The sequence below is a fragment of the Haliotis asinina genome, chromosome 3, assembly GCF_037392515.1.
Source record: "Haliotis asinina isolate JCU_RB_2024 chromosome 3, JCU_Hal_asi_v2, whole genome shotgun sequence".
Classification (NCBI taxonomy): Eukaryota; Metazoa; Mollusca; class Gastropoda; order Lepetellida; family Haliotidae; genus Haliotis; species Haliotis asinina.
Genome location: NC_090282.1, coordinates 3608623 through 3631069, shown reverse-complemented (window position 1 = coordinate 3631069; position 22447 = coordinate 3608623). Strand labels below are relative to the sequence as shown.

General features: G+C 39.2%; 1 protein-coding gene across 2 annotated transcripts in view; it reads right to left on the bottom strand.

Annotated features, from left to right (window-relative positions):
* LOC137277321 (myosin-9-like) overlaps positions 1 to 22447 on the bottom strand; it is a 74652-nt gene that overhangs the window by 46182 nt on the left and 6023 nt on the right. For both annotated transcript variants that reach the window (XM_067809004.1, XM_067809003.1), the window contains exons 3-6: positions 3477 to 3613; positions 2079 to 2331; positions 1474 to 1557; positions 580 to 677 (exon numbers count right to left, since the gene is read on the bottom strand). In XM_067809004.1, coding sequence (XP_067665105.1) covers positions 580 to 677; positions 1474 to 1557; positions 2079 to 2331; positions 3477 to 3583 — 542 coding nt within the window. In that variant the 5' untranslated portion in view covers positions 3584 to 3613. The remainder of the gene's footprint in view (positions 1 to 579; positions 678 to 1473; positions 1558 to 2078; positions 2332 to 3476; positions 3614 to 22447) is intronic.

Sequence of the window (22447 nt, the reverse complement as noted above, 5' to 3'; positions counted from 1 at the left end):
GTCTGGGTCTCTCCAATGCCCCTCCATTACTCCCAAGTCTCTCCCATGCCCCTCCATACCTTCCAAGTCTCTCTCCTATGCCCCTCCATTCCTTCCAAGTCTCTCCTACACTCTTCCATTCCGCCCGGGTCTCTCCAATGCCCCTCCATTCCTTCCAGGTCTCTCCCATGACCCTCCATACCTTCCAAGTCTCTCTCCTATGCCCCTCCATTCCTTCCAAGTCTCTCCCACAATCCTCCATTCATTCCAAGTCTCTACAAGGACTCTCTCCAATTCAGCCTGGTTTCTTCAAACCACTCCCAACCACTTCAGGGTTTCTTAGCCACGTGCTCTCTATTGCATTCCATGTCCAACCAAATGTCTCCATCCTTCCTAAGCTCTAAATGTCACCTTAACCTGTGCCCTACCCAGATCATCCAACTCACTGCCCCTAACCCTTGGCTCCTCACCAACTCCACCACATCAACCACTCTTGTTTATTTATAGCTGCCTCCAAGTCACTGTAAGCCACTCCATCTCATTCAAAATCCCTCCGAGGATCTTCACCTAATGTGTGACCTGTGTACAGCGTGTCCTCACCTGTCTTGCATCTCCTGGCGTAGTCGGATGTTCTCCATTTGAAGAGCCTCCTTCTCTTCCTCTGCCTTCTCCAGACTCATGATCTTCTTCCGGTACTCCTTGAACATAAAACACAGGTGTCAGAGTAAGTCACAGTACTACTCCACTATAAGAAATTTATTTAGACCTGCAATGTATTGCAATGTACTATACCGGTGTATACATCCACACAAAAATTTACAGTGAGCATGTAACAACATTAATACCACATCAAAAAATCCCAGAGTTAATACGAAATCATGCTTGTCAAACTAAGTGTCCACTGCATAATTACATTCAAAATTTCCTTCAATGTTTTTATACTAAATGCAGCAATAATGTGTGAGAATTTATGGGCAGACCCATGCTAGTTACAACAACTTCAATCAGATTATCACAACTGACACCTTGAAATATACTTTGGATGACAAACAGTCTACACTCATCATAAATGCCATACTTTGACTCACTGAAAGCTATATTTGTTGTAGTTTTTGCTATCACTAACACAGGAACCTCAATTATGACTTGTAAAATAGTTTCATACATAAAACATGCAACCATAACATCTTGCTGTATCAAACTGGTATCTATAATAATATTTTGAACACACTCAATACATTTTGTAATCAAAATAGAGCAATACTGGACTGACAAAGTGACAGTCGAAGACATAATTCTTCCAAACGTTGTTATTAATTTGTTTGAAAACATGGACTGGTTATGTTTCAACTGAATCACCAGAAGGTTAAAAATGTGCACAGCTGAGTACTCGTGGTATAGTGATGATCTCGATCTATGCATGAAACAACATCTGGCAGTACAGGATGTGTGACGGTGTAATATAACCATGTAGCAACTCGAACAAATACTTACTCTTTCTTTAAACTTCAGGTCCTCTACAATCACTGCATTGTCCTTGGCTGTTGTTTCTATCTTGGACAGTCTACTATTCTGAAGCTGCAAGGATGTACAACAATATGGTGGTTGGGTGAAGATAAGGACAACACTCAAACATTCTGTAGCTGCAAGGACGTACAACAAGAAGGAACTCTGTCTGATGAAGGTGGCAATCATACACACCATACAGTGATGTGAACTAGGGCATCATCTTATAGAAATGAATACCATACACAAAGGTTTATGTCCATCCATGTACTCAAGGATATGTGCAAGTGCTTGCAACAAAAACAGGAATCTTTTGACACACTGATACCGAAAGCAAGATTAGCAAGCCAACCACATAGATGGACTATCAAATCCATCTACACAGGTACTAACTGGAACACTAGCAATCCATCCACACAGGTACCAACTTAGACACTAGCAATCCATCCTCACACAGGTACCAACTTAGACACTAGCAATCTATCCACACACAGGTACCAACTTAGACACATGTAATCCATCCACACAGGTACAAACTTAGACACTCGTAATCCATCCATTATCACCAATCTATCTGCACAAAAGGTACTCACTGATAGCGTCTCCTGAGCTTCCTTCAGTTTGTGCATCAGGACAGACCTCCGTGTCTCACTGTCTTCTAGGTTGTCATGGAGACTGCGGACAGAGCATTCTGCGGGCATTGTCAGCGACACCATACTTCCAGTTGGGGAGGTATCTCGGCTACTGGTATTCAGCCTTGACATTGACCTTGACCTTGTAAGTCTGGTAGGAGCCATTGAAAAATCATCCGTTGTGAAGACTCGGGATTTAGTCCGGAATGTAGAGCTGAGAAAGTAGAGGATGATGAAATTATGTAAAATGTATATCATTCTGTGTTGATGGCAAAGATTTCTGAAAAAGTTGACAAAAATGACATGTGCCTACTGTCAGCATCTCACACAAGCCGTAACAAGTGCCTACTGACAACATCTCACACAGGAGACAAAACCACACACAGAAGGTTACAACTGCCTCTCACACAGGTGGCCAGTGTCAAATGAAATTACTGCAAACAGGAGGTGACAAGTGCCTACTGGCAACAACTCACACAAGTGGCCAGTGTCAAATGAAATTACTGCAAACAGGAGGTGACAAGGGCCTGCTGACAACATCTCACACAGGCGGCAAGTGTCAAATGAAATTACTGCAAACAGGAGGTGACAAGTTCCTACTGACAACATCTCACACAGGTGGCAAGGGCCTCCTGACAACCTCTCATACACATGAGAAGTGCCTACTAACAACAGCTAACACATACAAGTGGATACTGGCTTTAGCACAAAGGTGACCAGTACCCACTGACAACATGTTACACAACAGGTAACAAGTTGGTACAGAGAACATCAGGTGACAAGTTCCTACTGACAACATCTTAGACAGGTGACAAGCACTTACTGACAAATTTTCACACTGGTGACAAGTGCTGACTGACATCTCACACAGGAGGTGACAAGTGCCTACTGACAACATCTTACACAGGTGACAAGTTCCTACTGACATCTTACCCAGGTGACATGCACTTACTGACAAAATCTCACACAGGTGACAAGTGGCTATTGACAACATTTCAAAGCAGCTGACTGCCTACTGAGATCTCACATAGGTGACAAGTGGCTACTGACAACATCTTACATAGGTGACAAGTGGCTACTGACATCTTCCTTTGGTGACAAGTGGCTACTGACATCTTACATAGGTGACAAGTGGCTACTGACATCTTACATAGGTGACAAGTGGCTACTGGCATCTTACATAGGTGACAAGTGGCTACTGACAACATCTCACATAGGTGACAAGTGGCTACTGACACCTCACACTAGTGACAGGTGGCTACTGACAACATATCACACTTGACAAATGCCTAATGACAACCACACAGGTGATAAGTGCCTTCTGACAACATCTTACATAGTTGACAAGTGGCTACTGACCTGATACCGCTGTCAGAGTCAGGGTACATTGTTGTCAAGTCATGGACGGCCCGCAAGGGGGAGCGGCTAGGGGTGCTCCTGTACCCCAGGGTATCATAGCAGGACATGGTTTCTAGTTCCCCTGCCTCACCATCAACCTGCAATATAGTCATCAATACACAGTGATCAATACACAATCATCAATACACAGTCATTAACACACAGTGACCAATACACAATCATCAATACACAGTCACCAATACACAATCATCAATACACAGTCAACAATACACAGTGATCGATACATTGAGTTAATAATAATAATGCACATTTATAATGCGCCTTTTCCACGCCCTTAGGTATGCTCAAAGCGTCACAGAAAATGAATAAAACTATGTACAAAGATGAAGATAGGTGAAATCATGTGAAGTATACTGAGAAAAGGTGGATTTTGCTTTAAAACTATCAAAACTGTCAGAGTCTTTGATGTCACATGGAAGAGCATTCCAGAGGACTGGTGCTGTGTAGGAGAAGCTGCGGTGTCCGAAAGATTTCAGTTTGTAGGAGGGTATCACAAGAAGATTCTGAGAGCATGTAACAACATGCAGGTGAGGCAGGTCAGAGAGTTAGAAAGCCACAAAGACATTTGTACGACAGACAGAGTTGCCAGTACACAGTCAACAATGCACTGTGACCACAATACTGGATCTGTAAACTTACTTAATTTGAACAGAAGACTGGAGTACAAGACATACTAGTGCCTGCACCATTTACTCAGTATCTGTAGGCAGTGTAAGTCAGGGTAATATGAACACAGGACACAAATCCACTTCTACATGATAGGAGTGAGACACAAACATTAACACACCATGCAATGACAAACACCAGACCCCACTTGGAACACTGTGTCCATATCCAGGGGGGTCCCTGGTGTTTCTGGTGTTAGAAGTAAACCTATTTCATGACAATGACAAAAACAGGAAAAAATGAACACTTTTCATTACTGAAAACGGTAATGAACATGACTTCCTTTGAGGTTAATTAAAGAGGGTTGGAGAAAAGGAAAAAGGAGACAATCCAGTGATTAACAGCACTGGGATACACAACTGGGATACGATGAAAACAATCCATTGTCAACCAAGAGAGAGAGAGAGTGAAAGAGTGAGAAAGACAATTAGATTTCCTCCAGAACAAGGACACAGTGTTTGACCAATCAATCTACAGTCACCTGTTACTACAAGCACTGGTTATGGAAGACCAGATCTAATCCAGACTTGACACAGTGGTCCATGCATCTTGTGTTTTCATGAATCTCGAATGTCCATCATGCACAGGTTAGCAATGTACTGACACTTCAAAATCACCTTCAAAGATGTTACCACATGTAGCCTTATGTGAGGACAATTCAAAACAATGCCACCTACAATGAAACAAACGAAGTGGTCAGCCCGCAGCCGTCAGAGTAAGCAGGTGGTTTCAACATTCTGTATATGGAAATCCATAATGTGACTTTTATTGTCCAATATGACTCCCAGAGTGGTGGAATAAATGCTCTCAACAAGGGTAATATAAATCATATATTGCCTGTCCAAATACTACTGGTGAGACAACTGAAGGCAGGACCTCCTTGCCCTTCCCTCCAAGACTCCAACACATAGTCAGTATATCACAAACCTGTCGCTCTGGCTAAAGATCACACATATCCTGGTCAAGTTAACACTCAAGTCTCCTCCTGGGAGGTAATGGTACTCAGTAGCTAGTTGTCATATATCCACTAGAAAAGGGTTCTATGTCATAATGGACTACTGCATCTCCTGACCATGGACTCTGCAGTCTATAGGACATTACATGAGATATATATGACATTTGGACATTCTAACCTAGGTAGTGCAATACATATGACCATCCTGTAGACGAATCTGTTTGAAGAAAAAATTACCTTTTACAGATCAAAGAACAACAAACTGGTTCAGGATTGCAGATCTATCCCAACTGCCATGGAACCAGTCTCAACACCATGTTAAAACAACCATATAAACCCACGAGGGAGGTATTCTCGAGACCCCTGACAGAGATAACTTTGGTGTACTAGTCTGGTGACTGTTGGGCATGAGCTCCTGGGTGCCTTTCCTGTGACTTCAACAGTAACAATAGCTGTGTGTACAGCACAGGTATCTCCTATCTCACAGTAATTGTTCCCGACAGTGTCGACAGTGTAGATGGTCCCTAGATAGGCCTTGAAATGGCAGACAGACACTGCCTGGGGTGCACACTTGCCTCACAAATACAGCTTGAATAAACTCTAAATTTTTCAATCAATGTTTATGGATATCAGAAACCATAAAGACGATGAGAATATATACATATAGTTAAGGTGAGAGGTTTCATAGAGTCTCCCTAAAGCCACACACTGTAGTATGACTGAGTTCATCCTGTAGCAATATTGCCATATGTAATACGAGTAGTAGGGACATCCAGTGTTTGCCCTAGACATGGACATTTAGGAGTCATTAACTCATTAAGGCCAAGAGACGTGTATGTGTGGCAAATTAATTTGCTTCTCACAGCAAGAGCCGCATATTGGGGGTAATAAAAAGCACCTCTCTTTCAGTGAGAGACTCGCATATGCGTTTTACATTTTAAATTCGTACTGTACCTATTATTTCAATCAATTTAGCAGTAATGATCAAAGATTAGCTTTTCTTACGAGAGAGGTTAGTTTCTGTGTTAATCAGAAAAACTATTAATGTGTTTTGATAACAAGTGCTTGCAATGTTGGGGGCTTATACAGACAAATGAACACATGTCTGCGAGAAAGGGGATTATGAGATGTTGTTACAGGAGGTAAGAGTTTGTTACTCGTCATTGGGAGTGAATACTAAGACACTATATTTGCACATTGATTGAATTAACGATGACAAGGTTACAAAAACTTCTTCTAAATAAAATCATTCATTGACTCGTAATAGTTCACATAATGAATCGTAGACATAAATAGCAATTACTAATTTAGACCTAACTCATTTGCGACTATTGCTTTTTAAAGTTGACAATAATACATAATCGAATATGAAGTGATAACTCTTGCATCTACGTACTCATAATATACATATATAGTACACATAAACCATACAAAGGTAACTGGGGCATTTTGTTCAAGATGTTTCATGTTGATCTGAAATGTGATTTTTCAATGCAATTTACATAAGCATTGTGTAAGAAACGTTTGCATTTGATCTCTGTAATTATCTTATCCAGTGTAATGATCGCGTGTATCAGAGCCATCGTCAATAAAAGGAGGATAATATATCAGTTACGGAATTGATGTGTATAATCATTCAATCAGACAACACTAAATGAGATATGTGAACACCTCTTTCAACCTCAAAATAACAGACTCTGGCCGAAAGCATGTCCAGGTAAAGTTTTGTCCCGTGACAAGTGTAAAACAAACTAATGCGCTGTTACATCATTGGACAACCTGTTTTGTGAAGTTACGCCCATTGTGAATCTTCTGAACCTTGTTTGCTTTAAAAAAAAATATAAGTATGTCCATCTTCATAAATATTTGGAGAGATTCAACTACAAGTGTATACATCACAATAAATCAATATCTTGTAACTTTTTTAACTCCATAATACATGTACTTGAATTATGATATTTATTCGTAACTATGTGCAGATTAAATTGAAATGTTCAGCGAACCATTATGTTTGATGTACAAGCAGTGTGCACAAAATGTATATGCAAATAAATACTATCTCTACTCAATGGTTGGATTGGGTTATCTGGGGTAAAAATAATCGGATTGTAGCGCTTTGAGCGCTTGAAAGAAAATACACTCGTCAAAGTGCTTGTTAGTCCTACGTGTACATTTCAGGCATCCTTTCGATTATGTACGTTCACGATACACAGACTGTTTTATAATAGCTAGATTTGATAAAGCCAAAATCTGGCATATCGATTGGTCAACGATCTAACCAATAGTCAACCTGTATCCAAGCTGTCTAGTGACCGAACATGCTCTTCAGAAATTTAGCCCACACCCCATCACCTGTCATTTCCTATGTGACAGGTATCTCATGATACAATTTTTCATAGATAACAAATCAGGGACTATATTGAACAGTTAAGATACAAAACGTCCTATTCGGGAACTTGATGACGCCCATCCCATGACCCTTTGTCTTATGTATGTGCAAGGAATAGCATTATACAATATGTATACATGTATGTTCATGTGATAACGTATATTTTCTGCATTAAATCTAGATGAACTAAAGTGGCAAACTGTGAATCTGTTCCATATACGTAACACACTAGCTTATTAGTACTTACCTTAAAATATTCGGTATACACCAGCAACGTATCAGCGAAAACGCTTCTTTCACAGAAGATTAGTAGGCATGTGCGTAAATTCTTCTTTACTGCCATTGACATAGATGTTTTGAACAATTTAACCTCACACAATGACATGAGAGGGACAATTTGTTGAAGTATATCTTACATACAAAGAATACAAACATGTGTTAAGAAAATACACATACACATGTCACCAAAAGTCTACAAGAGAAAGTGCAATAAAATTACGTAAAACGTTACATATGTGACAGGGTCATACTTTGTATGCCTGTGCATTTGTATGTGTGCACATATAATTAGCTGTTTTAGTTAGTTTTAAGCATTGTAAATAACCACTAATTCTCTATATTTATTTCAGCATCTAACAGACGCTGAAACATGCAATGGAAATATAAGTCTTAACATATTACATTAGTTTCAGCTTACTACAATGGCTGAACTAAAATATATATTAATTTATGTATTTTAAACAAATTCTTGATTCCAAATCATATCAGCGCCGGAATAGTTCATGAAGTTTAATCGCTTAGTTAAAATCAAGTGTTTACTCAACCATGACAACACGATACGATTGGTCCATTCAAACCTGCATGCTTTTTCTATGCATGAACATCTGACACCAGGACAGATAGTCACCTGACAGGACTGACAAAACTTGTGTGACGGGCAAAGCCTAGACATGCACTAAATCGTCATCAGGTTAGTAAACAAACTATCTTAAACAATCTGTGATCATATCTAATATAACCATAACATTATTATCTTAAAACACATAAATACGTATATTAAATAAATCACTAGTAATTAATGCCATCAAGGTAGCAGGCGTGTAGAGCAAGCGCCACGCTGGTAAGCACACAGTTTCTATTTTAATGTGTGTCATACGTTCCCTTTGAAACATATATCCCATTAAATAACAACAAAACGAGGCATTGTGAGTATGCTTTGAGTGTGCTTTGAGTGTGAATATCGTCCAGGTATTATTACCTTATTTTGCACAAGTAATGGTAAAGTATCTCAATCTCAGCTTTTACTGTGTATGAAATATCTTTCAAGGTTTATCATTTTGTCTCTATGGATAGTTTACACCCAATCGGTTTGTTTCTTTTTACAATCTATCTTATTTCCAGTATATACCTACATAAATCCATCGTCTGCTATGACAGCCAGGCATGAACACGGGCCTCTGTGCCATACACAGGGTATGTAATGTGCCGCACTGCACTGTTTACATCATGTGTATATATACTGAACATCATTGAAAACGCACCACCCCTAAAATTGTGGATTTCTAAGAGCAGAAGTGAGCAATCTATGTAAATTTTACATATTTGTGTAGACCAATGTTTGATAAAGAAAAGAAGCAAAAAACAATCAAGCAAAACAGTGAAGATTTAATGCAGCTGACAATGAAATAAAGATGGGGTCAAAATGGAAAGTCAGTAGCGTGTATGACCCCCGTTAGCAGCAACACAAGCTGTGCAACGTCTCCTCATTGAACGGATAAGTCTCTGAATAAAGTCCTGAGGCACTGCATTCCACTCTTGCTGCAAGGCATTGTCGAGTTCCCCAAGGTTGTTGATCTGCGGACGACGTGCGAGGCGTTGGCCGATGTAATCCCACAAGTGTTCGATGGGTGACAAATCTGGTGACAATGCAGGCCAATGAAGTAGAGGAATGTTGTTGTTAGCCAGATACTGTATCGAAACACGTGCAGTGTGGGCTCGTGCATTGTCATGTTGAAATGTGTGCAGATCTTGATGCTGGTGAAAGAAGGGAACGACGTTGTTCTGAAGAATGTTGTCACGGTAGTAAACGGCATTCACTCTGCCACGACAAACAATCAGAGCGGTTCTGTGGTGATAACTTATCCCTCCCCACACCATAATGCTGCCCCACCCCACCGATCGGTTTGCACAACACAATCCTGATGATAACGTTCACCCCGTCGATGCCATACCCGTAGACGCCCGTCAGCATTTCGCAAGTGAAAACGCGACTCGTCGGAGAACACCACACCATGCCAACGTCGTAACAACCACACACGATGCTGTTCAGCCCATTGTTGGTGTTCACGGCGATGCCTGTCAGTCAGGATGGGTCCAACGTAAGGGCGTCGACAACGTAACCCTGCCGCACGGAGACGGCGTCGGACGGTGGAAGCGCTGATCAAACCACGTCGACCCTGGACAGCGTTGGCGGTTCTGGCAGCGGGCAAGGTTCGATCCCGAATATGGCGCCGTACAATGTCTCGATCTTGACGAGGGGTGGTAACACGTGCCTGACCTGGGCGTTGCCGGTCCCTGCTGGTTCCTGTTTGTTGGCATCTGTTAGCAAGCCTCAGAATGGTCGAATGATGACACCCAAATCGTCGTGCAATGTTTCTGCTTGAAGCGCCGACCTGCAACATACCCAAGGCCTGTTCTCGTTCCTCTGGTGACAATCTTGGCATGGCGAAAAAACTTTACTTACGAAAGTACTGCGAAAATGAGAACGGTTTTGTGCCGAAGGTCATTTATACCCCTGAACAGCATGCTTTCTGCATGCAATTTGTGCCCTTCGTGTGTGATGTGCATGAATTTTGTTGTTTTCATGTGATGTGTTCGATGATGTGTTCGAACGATCCGTTTTTTACTGTAGAGCGTTATTTACGATCTAGTGTGTTATTATCAAAATTCCCACCATTAATTTTCCATTTCCAAAAGATTCTATTGCCTTATTTCAAAATTTACAGGTGGTGCGTTTTCAATGATGTTCAGTATATATATATCATTCTAACATAGAATCAGCATCTCATGTTAACGCTCTATGGTAAATATTGTACACTATACAGCTATTACTACTGTTATCATTTATGCCATTGTCTAAGCCATATCATGAGTTATTGCCCCTGACACTGACAAAGTTAATGCACACATAACGTGGTGGGCGCTCATACGTCTAAGCTGTATTAACATTCATGTAATGTACTGACTATGTATACAAAGATGTAAAATGTATGTTCTGCACACATGCTAAGGTTGTTATCATATTGTTGCTATAATTGTTTCAGGGCTTATTGTGAATTCTTGGCCACTTTCATCCACTTGGGAATAAACTTGAACTTACACCCTTCATTCACTTTGCTGTTGTCATTGTGACCCTGCTACACATACATGACATGTATTCACTCCTGCTTTCTTTTAACATATACCTTTACAACACAATTAAACAATTAAACAATCAGGACTTGCTCGTAATCTCCGACACCTGCCAGGGAAATCAGGCATGAATAGCCCTAATTAGCCTCGCCACAGCCAGCCAGGCAATCAGCATGGGGCTCCAGGTGTTGAGCAGTGACGTGGCTCTCGGGCTTCATGAGTTAAAGGTCATGTGCAACGAAAAAAAACAAGCATAATTTAAGAACACATTTATCATTTAATATATTATACACTGGTGATTGTGATAATGCAAATAAACCAAATCTTATGTGTACAATCGCAAATCAAAAGTGTAATATTTTCTACTTTGGTTTAGTTCACTCGAAACGTAGCACATGGGAGGCCGAACCTAAACAGAGTGTGTGGGTGTTCATTCACATAAGTGTAAAGAAGACTTTTCATTGGCTGATTCATTTGCCGATACGCTGGGTTTTATTCTGTGCATAATGAGATGATCTGTTGGAATGGCACTTTTTGGATAACAACTTCTTTTATTGTACATTTTGGTAAGGATTCATATACCGTTGTCAAGCAAGCAAGAGTGACATCAGTATAAGAATCTATACCAAAACGTCACATCATATAAAATAGAAGAAGTTTTTTTTTCATAGCGTTATTTTTCAACTTTATAAGGGGAATTCGCATTACTGATAATTTGTTATTGTACGCATATGTGAAAAGGATTTGGAATCTGCAAAGTTGTATTTTTCGTTGCATGTGACATTTAAGACTCCCTGGGGTCATGACTTCATCAAGACATCAACTGTGATTGTTTGATAATGATAAAAAACAAGGTAAAGCAGGTCAGGTATTTAATCAGCACTGAGCAGTTAACTGGCAAACAATAAACTGTGTAGTTTTAAACAACAGCAAATCACATGCTTAGATTATCTGAACATTGTGCCCAGTAGCATTGACTCAACAATGATGCAAGCTTTTAAATTCACTTAACACTTGAAATAATTAGAATGCAGGTTTCTGCATCAGGGCAAACACTTAGAAACAACAAGCCATATAACAAAGGAATGGGATTCATGTGCCAATCAGAGGTGTCCATATTGACATTTGAGCGCTACTTCAACCAAGAACAATAACTCTTACAGTAAAACTAACATGGGCATTACATCACCATGTGCTAACTCTTATCATGGAGTACTGAACCTCTCATGTAAATAATTGTTAGTGGGGTAGCCTTGTGGAGTCGAGATATTGTTTTCATAATGATTAGGAAACTGGTATATAACCCAGGGCAAAGTCAAAGGAGTTTCATTCGCCCTATGAATCACAATGCCTACCAAGGAAAGAATCAAGAGGAAACGAGAAAGGAAGTGTCGTCGACTGATAGATTTCTTCCCTTCGCACCGGTATGTGCCTCTAAGTTCATAATTTTTAAGCTGTTCATTTCCAATTCCTTTTCACATGCCTTTCATATAATACCCCAATTTGCTACAGACAACAATCTGTGGATTACATGGGGTGTATTTTTGTGCGTTTGGGGACCGATATTCATACGACTGTGCCGTTTAGGTGATAATCTGTAACTCGAAAATGGCCGCCATTTTGAATCCATCAGCAATTTAAAACTGAACTTGTATTATTTCCATGTTTGTCCTGGTAAATGAAATAGTTGAAACAGCTTACATACTGTTAAAACAGTTCTTTTAGTTTTGTGTTTAGTGGCAATTTCATTAACATTAGTATGTCTTGAAGGAATAAAACTTATTTGATTTCAAACAACAGGAAGCCATATTCAATGTTGAAGCAGATACAGTAGATACTTCCATTCAGGTGAATGTTTGTGCAATATTTTAGCAATAATAATCAGGATTTAAAATTTTACTATCCAAAAATATTTTTAGTATGATATTTTAACTTTGTATACTCTTTTTTAGGCAGGAATTAGACAGAGTCTGAGGTAGCCTCAGCTTGTTCAATTACTGTCCATCCACGCAACAGTGATTCTGTCCACTTCTGAGGTTGAGAGAGTGTTCTCAGAAGTGAAATTGATTGTGACAGATCAAAGAAATAGACTCAGTGTTCAGAACTGCAACAGGCTTCTCATGATTAGCCTGGATGCATCTTTAGCTTCAGACATTGACTTGAAGAAAGTTGTGAACAAATACTTGGCAACGAAGAAAAGAAATAGTGAAATTGTAAACAAATGTGATAACAGATTAATGTCTTAAAATGGGTTTTTTTCAAGTTCTAATCTTAAAATCAAAACTGAGAAGAGTAAAAATGAACTTTAGAATTGAAATTATCAGACGATTTGAACTCATACACAATAACCAACACCAACCAACCAACCAATTTCACCAACATGCCCTTTTAGTTTATGAAATGCCCTTTTCCATGAATTTACCCTGCCCTTTCTGAACCCTTGGGGGAGCACTATGGGTACATTGTGTAAAGCCCATTTCTGGTGAATATTGCTAAGAATGGCGTAAAACTAAACTTACTCACTCTTATATAAATATACTTTTTTGGACAACTGTATACCTGTTAAGCCATTCACTTTATTCATTCCTAGCTACTTATCTTTTACTTGCAAATTATTCCTTTTGACAACAACAAAACAACAAGATGGTTATCAGCTTCAACAATGCATTTCTCACACTACAAAAATAAGTTTAATCACTGAAACTCAGAAGAAACATCATGGAAACCAACATTTCCAGTTCGTATACAGGGAGTTTCCTATAGTTTCATTGTGGTTTCCATGCAGCTGAAACTGCACCATTTCAGGATGGTTTCCCGTTTGTTTCATTACCCACTCCTCCAAGCGGATCCAGCTGGTTTCCGTGTTTTTAGTTTACTGTTGGTTTCCATACAAACTGAAACTGAATTTTGCACCATTTCAGGATGGTTTCCAGTGCAATTTTTTACCCACTCCTCCAAGCAGGATCCAGCTGGTTTCCATGTATGAGTTTATTGAAGGTTTGAACCTGGTTTCCATGTATGAGTTAATTGTAGGTTTGAACCCGGTTTCCATGGTCTAGTTTCCAACCTAGTTTCCAATCCAGTTTTCAACCTAGTTTCCATGAAACTGAAACTTGCTCATGCCGATCCTTTACCCGATCCTCCGGAAAAGAGATTGTTTCATGTCTCACATGTAGCAAATCAGGTATTTTGTACAACTGTATAATGGCAAAAAGCTTCAGGATGAGGAATAAAAGAATGAAACACAAATTCATTAAACGTTTATTTATATTCAACAATCTTCTTGCAACCAAATAATAATTGGAATATTCAAAAAAGTAAACGATATAAAAACAAGTGAATAAATAGCAGTGAGTACAGAATGTTTTCTTAAACACATCATTTAGGATCAGTCCATATTACTTGGCTTTCCAATTTGAGAAATGTTAGCCCTTTCCCCAAGAGAATAAGAACTTTCTGCTTCTCCTCCGGCCAGTCAATCATTTCACAGCCTTCCTGCTTTCCAGCTTCTGAAATTTAGAAAACAGACTATCAGTACAAAAAAGCATTCATCAACAATATCCATGGCTAGAGTAAAGAAACCTGTTCAATATTGTTTGAGGTGAAACAAACTGAACCCCCTGTCCAATAAGCAACGAGCTTAAAAAGTATAAACTAAGCATTTGACTGGGGCTTAAAATGTGGAATAACACACATTTCACATGAGTAATTATTAAATAAGGGGTTGGAAATCTGAGAGCACAACTTAGTGAGGAAATTGGAGTGTACCTTTGATGGTGGCGATATTTTATTTTGACATGAAAAATACTTTTTGAACCGAAGCAAGGGAAGTGAGTTGCCAACCTTCGCTCGCTTTGCACGCATATATGAAGACTGGTTATTTTCTCTACACTGCCACATTTGCGCTACAGTTTGCCTGTGTCTGATCCAAATCACAGTAATATTGAGTTCTTGAGTTAACTGAGTGCTGAGAGAAGGAAGCCATTTCTCTTGCTAAGAATTCGACATGCATTTGTTTACCAAGGTCGACTAAAAAATTTCAAATGTATTGCCCTAGTCACTTATTTACGTTAAACATTACAAATAACATGTGCTATTGCTTAATTGAAGAAAATAACACTGTACCTGACCAGATTGTGGAATGTTCCTTTTCTCCCACTGCGATCGACGACTGCTGCTGTTCTAAATTTTTCACGTATCCGAGTCTCCAAAGCTTGTATTGTAACTCTCATTGTTAGTTTCTTGAATCAGATAACACAGGCAAGCATAGTAGTAACGCATTGTGTTGAGTTCCTTGTCGCTACTGCAAAAACTGACTAGACCTGCTTTCAAAACAGTCGGCACTTGGGATCAAGCGACAAAGTGGCGACAACAGTGCATAGGGGCATCGTGGATCTAACAAATACCTAATCCTTTATTGATTGGCAGGCATCAAATCCTTATATGGCCCAATTTGGTTGTGATTTTATGGCAAAGACTGAAAATGACAACTTCAGTACATAAACCCGCTGCTTGTATAAAATCTTATGAGTTCACGTGCCCATGGATTACCGATTCATTACTTCCGGTTTTGTCTGTCAACACCTGACTCAGGTAAGTTCCATTGTTTTTACAGCAAGCTAATTTTGATAATAGGAGCCTGTTAAGTGGCCCAAGGAAGTCAAAACACGGACCCGGTACACTAATGACCTGACACTGATTAATTGTCAAGTACTTGAACTCAGTGTCAAACCATACCAGCTATAAATGCTTTTAATGTTAAATTTTATGCACTGTCTCAATTTATTGTATAATTCACGTATATTCTGGATATTGAGAAACATCATCATGTAAGTACTGAACTGACAATTGTTTGAATGACTCTATACTAATCTTCCTAAATGCTTATACTCTTTCACATTCCCAGGCGTTGGCAGTCTATAGTCTGTTTTATATATTTCATCATTTACCTTGTAATTATTAATCTATAACAATATAAGTCTTGGCATAGCTGAAATATTGCTGAAGTGGATTTAATATTACATTATTATTTACCTGTACAATATATTTACTGAAAGGAACATTAGGATACCCAAATGCTATGAATATAAGTCCGTACATAACTCAATTGCTCAATAAGTCATTAATATATAATAAAAGTTTGATCAATGTATAATGCTGAGTCATTTTTAAATATTCTGAGTCAATTCACCTTTTATTCTTGTATACAGGTATCACTGTTTTATTATTTCTTTTCATATAAAGAAAGCGTCTCATCCTCAATTTGACAAAGCAGACAACCGAAACCTGGACTCGCCTCAATCATCCCAATCTAGAGTAGAGAAACCAGACTAAGTATGCCTCGCACACATAGCTGGACAAAGGCCATTTATAGTCATTGTTCCTTTACTTCACCATTTGTATGTTTAGTACAGTTATTGTGAAGTTTGTGAGCATGGTAGTTGGAATATGCTGCTTCATGACATCATGAATAAACAAGAATGTGAAGAAACAAAATGTATCGTTTGTTCTTGTATCATCAGTTTGAAGACACATGTTATATCATGGTTCCCCCAAATGCTGTGTCAACAATTTACTTTTTTTTGTTCATCTAAGCAATGATATGAATCTGCTATTCCTTGCCCAGGCATATTCAGACTGAATTATAAGGCCTCTCGATTATTCTAAGTTAATCTTCAAAACTAAGTTTCAGTCAGGAATGGAAACCAACAGTATACACATGACCATAGCTTCTTGTTAGTTTCCGTCTCTGGAGCTTAAAGTATCCATTATGGATTCTATTTGGATACTAGGTCACCCAGTTTCACTGAATGGATGCCAGCTGGATGGCAAACAATTACACATTGTATGTTACTTAGTTCAAAACAGCGAAATGGAAACAAACATGAAACTACATTTTCTGCTTTTATGTTGGTTATCATTTAATGAAATCTTCCAATTGCAAATTCCAGATATGGAAACCAACGAGAAACTCCTGACCTTAATTTTTTTCTTTTTGGTTTCCATTTACAGAAATACCAAAATCACAGAATCCTTGTCTATTCAACGCTCATTATGGCATGACTGAATTTGTCCCAGTGTAGGCATTTCCCGCCTGGCTGATTGTGTACAATCAAACACAACCAAACACTTCTCTATAATATCAATTACTGGTTCTTCTGGTCAAGTCTCAAATACAGATCAAGTTTTGCTGATTGTCCAACAAATCAACGTGAAAATATCCCCATACGTAATTACTGGTTCACACCTTCACATCATAATGACAGAGATGAGCAGCCAGGGATGTGATATTCATGTAGTGCTTGAACACCTGAGGCCACACAGCCAAAGGAACTAGAATATTTGTTTTAGAAATGTGGGCACTGGCGACATAACAATGGAATATTTATACCGGAAAATACAATATGTCAGCCTTCAGCATCTTAACCATACACAAGAAACCAAGTTGGACAAAAAAAGTACAAATTGTGTATTCTGGCTTCCTTGTAATTATATGAGTACTTTACAATCATACAAACCCAAGAAAGCTCATTCTGACATGACAGGAGAAGAAGCCTGCATCTATGACTGCCAGGCCACTCGTCAGCCTGACTGACAGTTACACAGTGAATCAGAGAGGTAATGTTCTTCCCACTGATGACTATGCTGTGTAGATATGGAATACTGACCACACATCAAGCAAAGTCTCTATTCACGAACTCAGTCACTTATTAAGAGTATAGAGAATAGCACTCAGTAAGCAGCTTCCGTTATTTCAATACTTTGTGATAATCGTACGTGTGTGTCCCTGGCCTGCAAGTAGACACCTGCATGAAGTCCGACCCTGCTGTCAGTCTGTATTAATCCCGTCCACCCCCTGACATTCCACCGAGCTGTTTACCTGATGTGTATGCAGGTAACCAGCGAGGCCCTATATCAACTACTGCCTGAAGTATTACCCCTGGAATGTACTACAAGATATAATTATGTGTATTAAAACATGACACAAACAAGCTTCAGTGGAAGGCATGCAGAATTCCCTGTCAATAACAGGTAACACATAAATCAGATATTATCAATAATGCTTCACTGACCAGTCCATGTGGAAACACATTTGTCGTGTTAAAGTTCATCAGTTAGAAAATAAATGATTGCTGGAAAATACTTCCATTTGTATAAGTTTTCAAGTTGTGCTCCGGAAACGCATCCTTGGAAAATGGGAAAATGATAAATCATCAAAATCTGTAAATAGCAAAAGGCACCACTTTGGGATCTACCACACATATCTACCAAGCATTGCTGACAGGTATTAAGAAGTTTTTGCGTTGTGCTCCGGAAACGAAACACACCTCTCACTTTTGAAACTAAGTCTGAAACGTTTCCATGTCAACCAAGAACATAATAAATCATAAAAAACTGTAAATAGCAAAAGGCACCACTTTAGGTTTGGCTGATATATCTACCAAATTTTGCAGAAAAATATTGAATGGTTTTTGTTTTATGCTATGCTATGAAACAAAGCCCATCCCTCCATTTTGAGATTGTCCGAAACCTCATGAGGTTGAATTGTCAGGATCTAACTAACCTGTGACCGGGTGTAAAATCCTTGAAATCAACGTTGTATGCAGACTCTTTCTGTGTTGTCACAACCCCTAGTGTGCAGTACACAACCCTCTGCACTTAAGAGAACCCACGAATCCGTTGGTATATGACCAGATGGTGGTCACAAGAATACCTGCATACACCTAGTTGCGGGTACAGCTACATGCAGTAAACTTAGACAAATTACTGTGACTATGTGTCCCAGTCTACCCAGCTGTGAATTGGCTACCTCGTTAGGATGAGAGAGCTACAATAAACTTGGTAGCCTAGTGGCAGCAAGAGTTGTTTACTCCCCAGGGAGTTGAGATTGATAATATTATGTAACCCTAAGACGGACATCCAATGATCAAGGGAAACGGATACCAGGGAGTTGAGCAAGCAATAGTTACATGGATATGTGTGCTATGTAAATATCCAAAAATAATGATAACAATAATAATAATAAGTTTCCAAGGAAACCAAGAAAATAATAAATCACAAAAACCTATAAATAGCAAAGGGCACCACTTTAGGTTCTGATTGATATATCTATCAAGTTTTGCAGAAAAATATTGAACAGTTTTTGAGTTATGCTCCAGAAACAAAGCCCACCCCACCAAGACTAACACCACAATGTACTATGGAAAAACATATATGCCTGAAATCTGTAAATAGCAAAAGGCACAACCACAGGTTCAGTTTATCAATATTAATTTTAGTCTAAAAATATTGAACAGTTTTTGAGTTATGTTCCGGAAACTAAATGATTACGGACAGGCGGATGGACAGACAGACAAGGCGTCGACTCTATGCCGGGGGGATAAAAAATATCACATGCAGCAGTCTAACTGATTTGGAGATGATCTCTAATGTCATAATCAGTGGTCATGCCCAGGCCAGCCAGCCAGCTGCACACACAACCTCCCAACTAGCCCTCCTACAAGGGTAATCTCTGATAACATGGTGTATTCCAACCCAAACGGACGTCCTCACATTGCAAATATTTCCTACTATTCAAATATAGATTGTAGTTTATCACCTGGAAGGCAGATAAACATGTGTTCACTGAAGTCAAGATATGACTGTGTCAGACAGCTGTCAGAGGAGATCATTGGTGTTATACATGTACCAGAACGTTTAGGGGTTGGGCTTGGAAGTGCTATGTTTCAAACATATAAGTACAAATTGAATCATTTAGAGAAAGAATAATTCTGTCAGACAGAAAGACCTCATCAGTATGGTGACTTTATGTGTAAATGAATTGGTATATTTAGTTTCAACAAAGGAGCATAAAAAGTAAGTTAGACTTTTGTGAGTGATGAAGAGCACAGTGTTTGATGGCACCACTGGGATAAAATGCCATTGTTTAGATATTTACGGTCCTGCACTGTAGAAAGGGTACCACAAGGGCAAGGATGGCACTGTAAAACCAAGCACCCTATGCAGGAGCAGTGTTAGCAGTGGGTTCCACTGGCACCAGATCCACCAAACCTAGCTTACTCAATGAATACAACCAAATATACAACCAGTGTATAATAAGACTGTACAATAAAAAGACCAGAAAAACCTATGTCGCAAATAAACGCTAAATGCTAATTATTTCATTTCACTGACTGCACAGTAGGGTCAACTATATGAGACAAGATTCGTTTATTTCGGAATTAGTACCACACAATATTCTTGATTATTCACTGATGGCTTAATGACACCCTTGTGTGTCAAGCCTAATAAAAATAATTATAGTTTGAGGTTCAAGCTTTCTTCTACAAACCTGCATCAGCAGCTACCTTTCCTTCAGGAACCTACTGTCAAATTCTATTGTCCACTGATTTGAATATAAGATGTTATAATACATATTGTATCATGACCCATGTATTGCTGAACACATCGTATCATCACCCTTCTGTATCACCAGAGTCAGAGTGAGTGAGTGAGTTTAGTTTTACGCCGCACTCAGCAATATTCCAGCTATATGGCAGAGGTCTGTAAATAATCGAGCCGGGACCAGACAATCCAGTGATCAACAACATGAGCATCGATCTGCGCAACTGGGAGCAAATGACATGTGTCATCCAAGTCAGCAAGCCTGACCACCTGATCCCGTAAGACGCCTCTCACGACAAGCACAGATGCCTTTTATGGCAAGGTGGGTTTGCCAAAGGCCTGTTCTACCCCGGGACCTTCACAGGTACCAGAGTCAGAGAAGAAAGGCCGAATGAAGCAAGTTTTAGACATTTGTTACTTGAGTGAGACCCAGCCTACACATTGTGAGGGGTCACCATGAAGGGCAATAAACATGATTCTAATCTGGACCTTCACAAGTAAAAACGGTGGTGAAATCCAAGTCTTCACATCCTAGCTACATTACAAGGGGGTTCATTCAAAGTAGGAACATTTTAAGTTGTTCACTGGTCAAAAGGGGGGCATGGGTTGATGTACCCTCGATTGTTTGAGCCCTGAAGCCTGAGCCCCTTGGGTGCCACAGGGACATATATGTCCTTCCAGGGACTGGGAAAGAGAACATTGACAATGGGCCATTTTCTGGGTTATTAACCATTTCCTTAATTTTGAATGCGCCACTGCCCTCGTATCAATAGTAAACTTTTTTAATGGGCCATATGTCATTCTAATGTGCAGAATGGCCCTTGGCCCCTGCCTTTCCCAATCCCAGCCTTCCTCTTCAACTCTCACTTTGAAGTCCAATAAAATTCTAAATATACGATGCATACAAATATACTTTATAGTTTTGAATTCTGTGGGAAATGTCCTGCTTCTTGATACCATCCACTATTATCTCAGACTATGTCAAACTTCCTAAAATAACCTTTCAAAATATGCTTCATCGTAAATGTTGCCATTTTGGGCACAAGGCAAAAAACCCAACTCACAGCGTTTTTTGCTGTATATTTGGTAAAGTGAAAATCTGATGATTACTGGGAGTACTGAATTTCGAAAATAGCATATTAATGATCACTGATATGACGCTTTCATGTGACCACTTATAATTCTGCAACATTGCAGATGAACACTGTATTAGTTGGGGTGTTTTCGAAAATACACGTACACAAACGAGGAAGGGCGCTTTCCTCTATATTAGATAGTGCTTACAAAATCACGTTTCACGAAGGGCGGTATTCAGACGCCAAGTACATCACATATTTTTCATACAGTCATCCGCCATAAATTCATCACTGAATTCCCCATACATTTTAGAATCAGATTACAAATGGTCTCTGTCACCAATACCAACTGTCTAGATAAAAATAATGATGTTGGGTGTGAAAACGAATGCTGTGCTCAAAAGATTGCACTTATTTGAAATGTAAACAAAGAAACAATCCGATTTTACACTACACTGCATTTTCAGAAATTTTCTGACATCCAGTCACCTAATCACTGCTTGCAATGGCTAAATATGTTTAAAATATGCAGGGGAAGAGTATCATAGCAACAAATGGCAAACTGAAGAGAAATACCATGCAATGATTTGACAATACAAAGTTTCCATGCAGTGTGACTCCATGACTGACGCAAAATCATGCTGAACAGGAACATTAATTATCAGCATTTCTGGCTTCTTCTCTTATTTACAATGTAAACAGTTTAGAACATATAACAATACACAGAATAATAATCAGAATCAATCGATTACTTACATCGCATATGTATGTACACACAACCTATGAAACAAGGGAAGAGTCCTCGTAAAATCCTGTGTTACCTTTTCAGCAAAGCCGCCATATTATGACCACATATTACACTCAGTGGTAGAGATGTTATACATCAACATTGTTGTACATATTAGGCAACTTCTTTGAGGTGTAGGTCAGTTGAACAAGAGCAAACATAATCACCCTGTCATTCCAATTACACTTTCACTATTTTGATGTATAGTTTGTATCTTTCAGATATGTTTTCATGAAACTAATT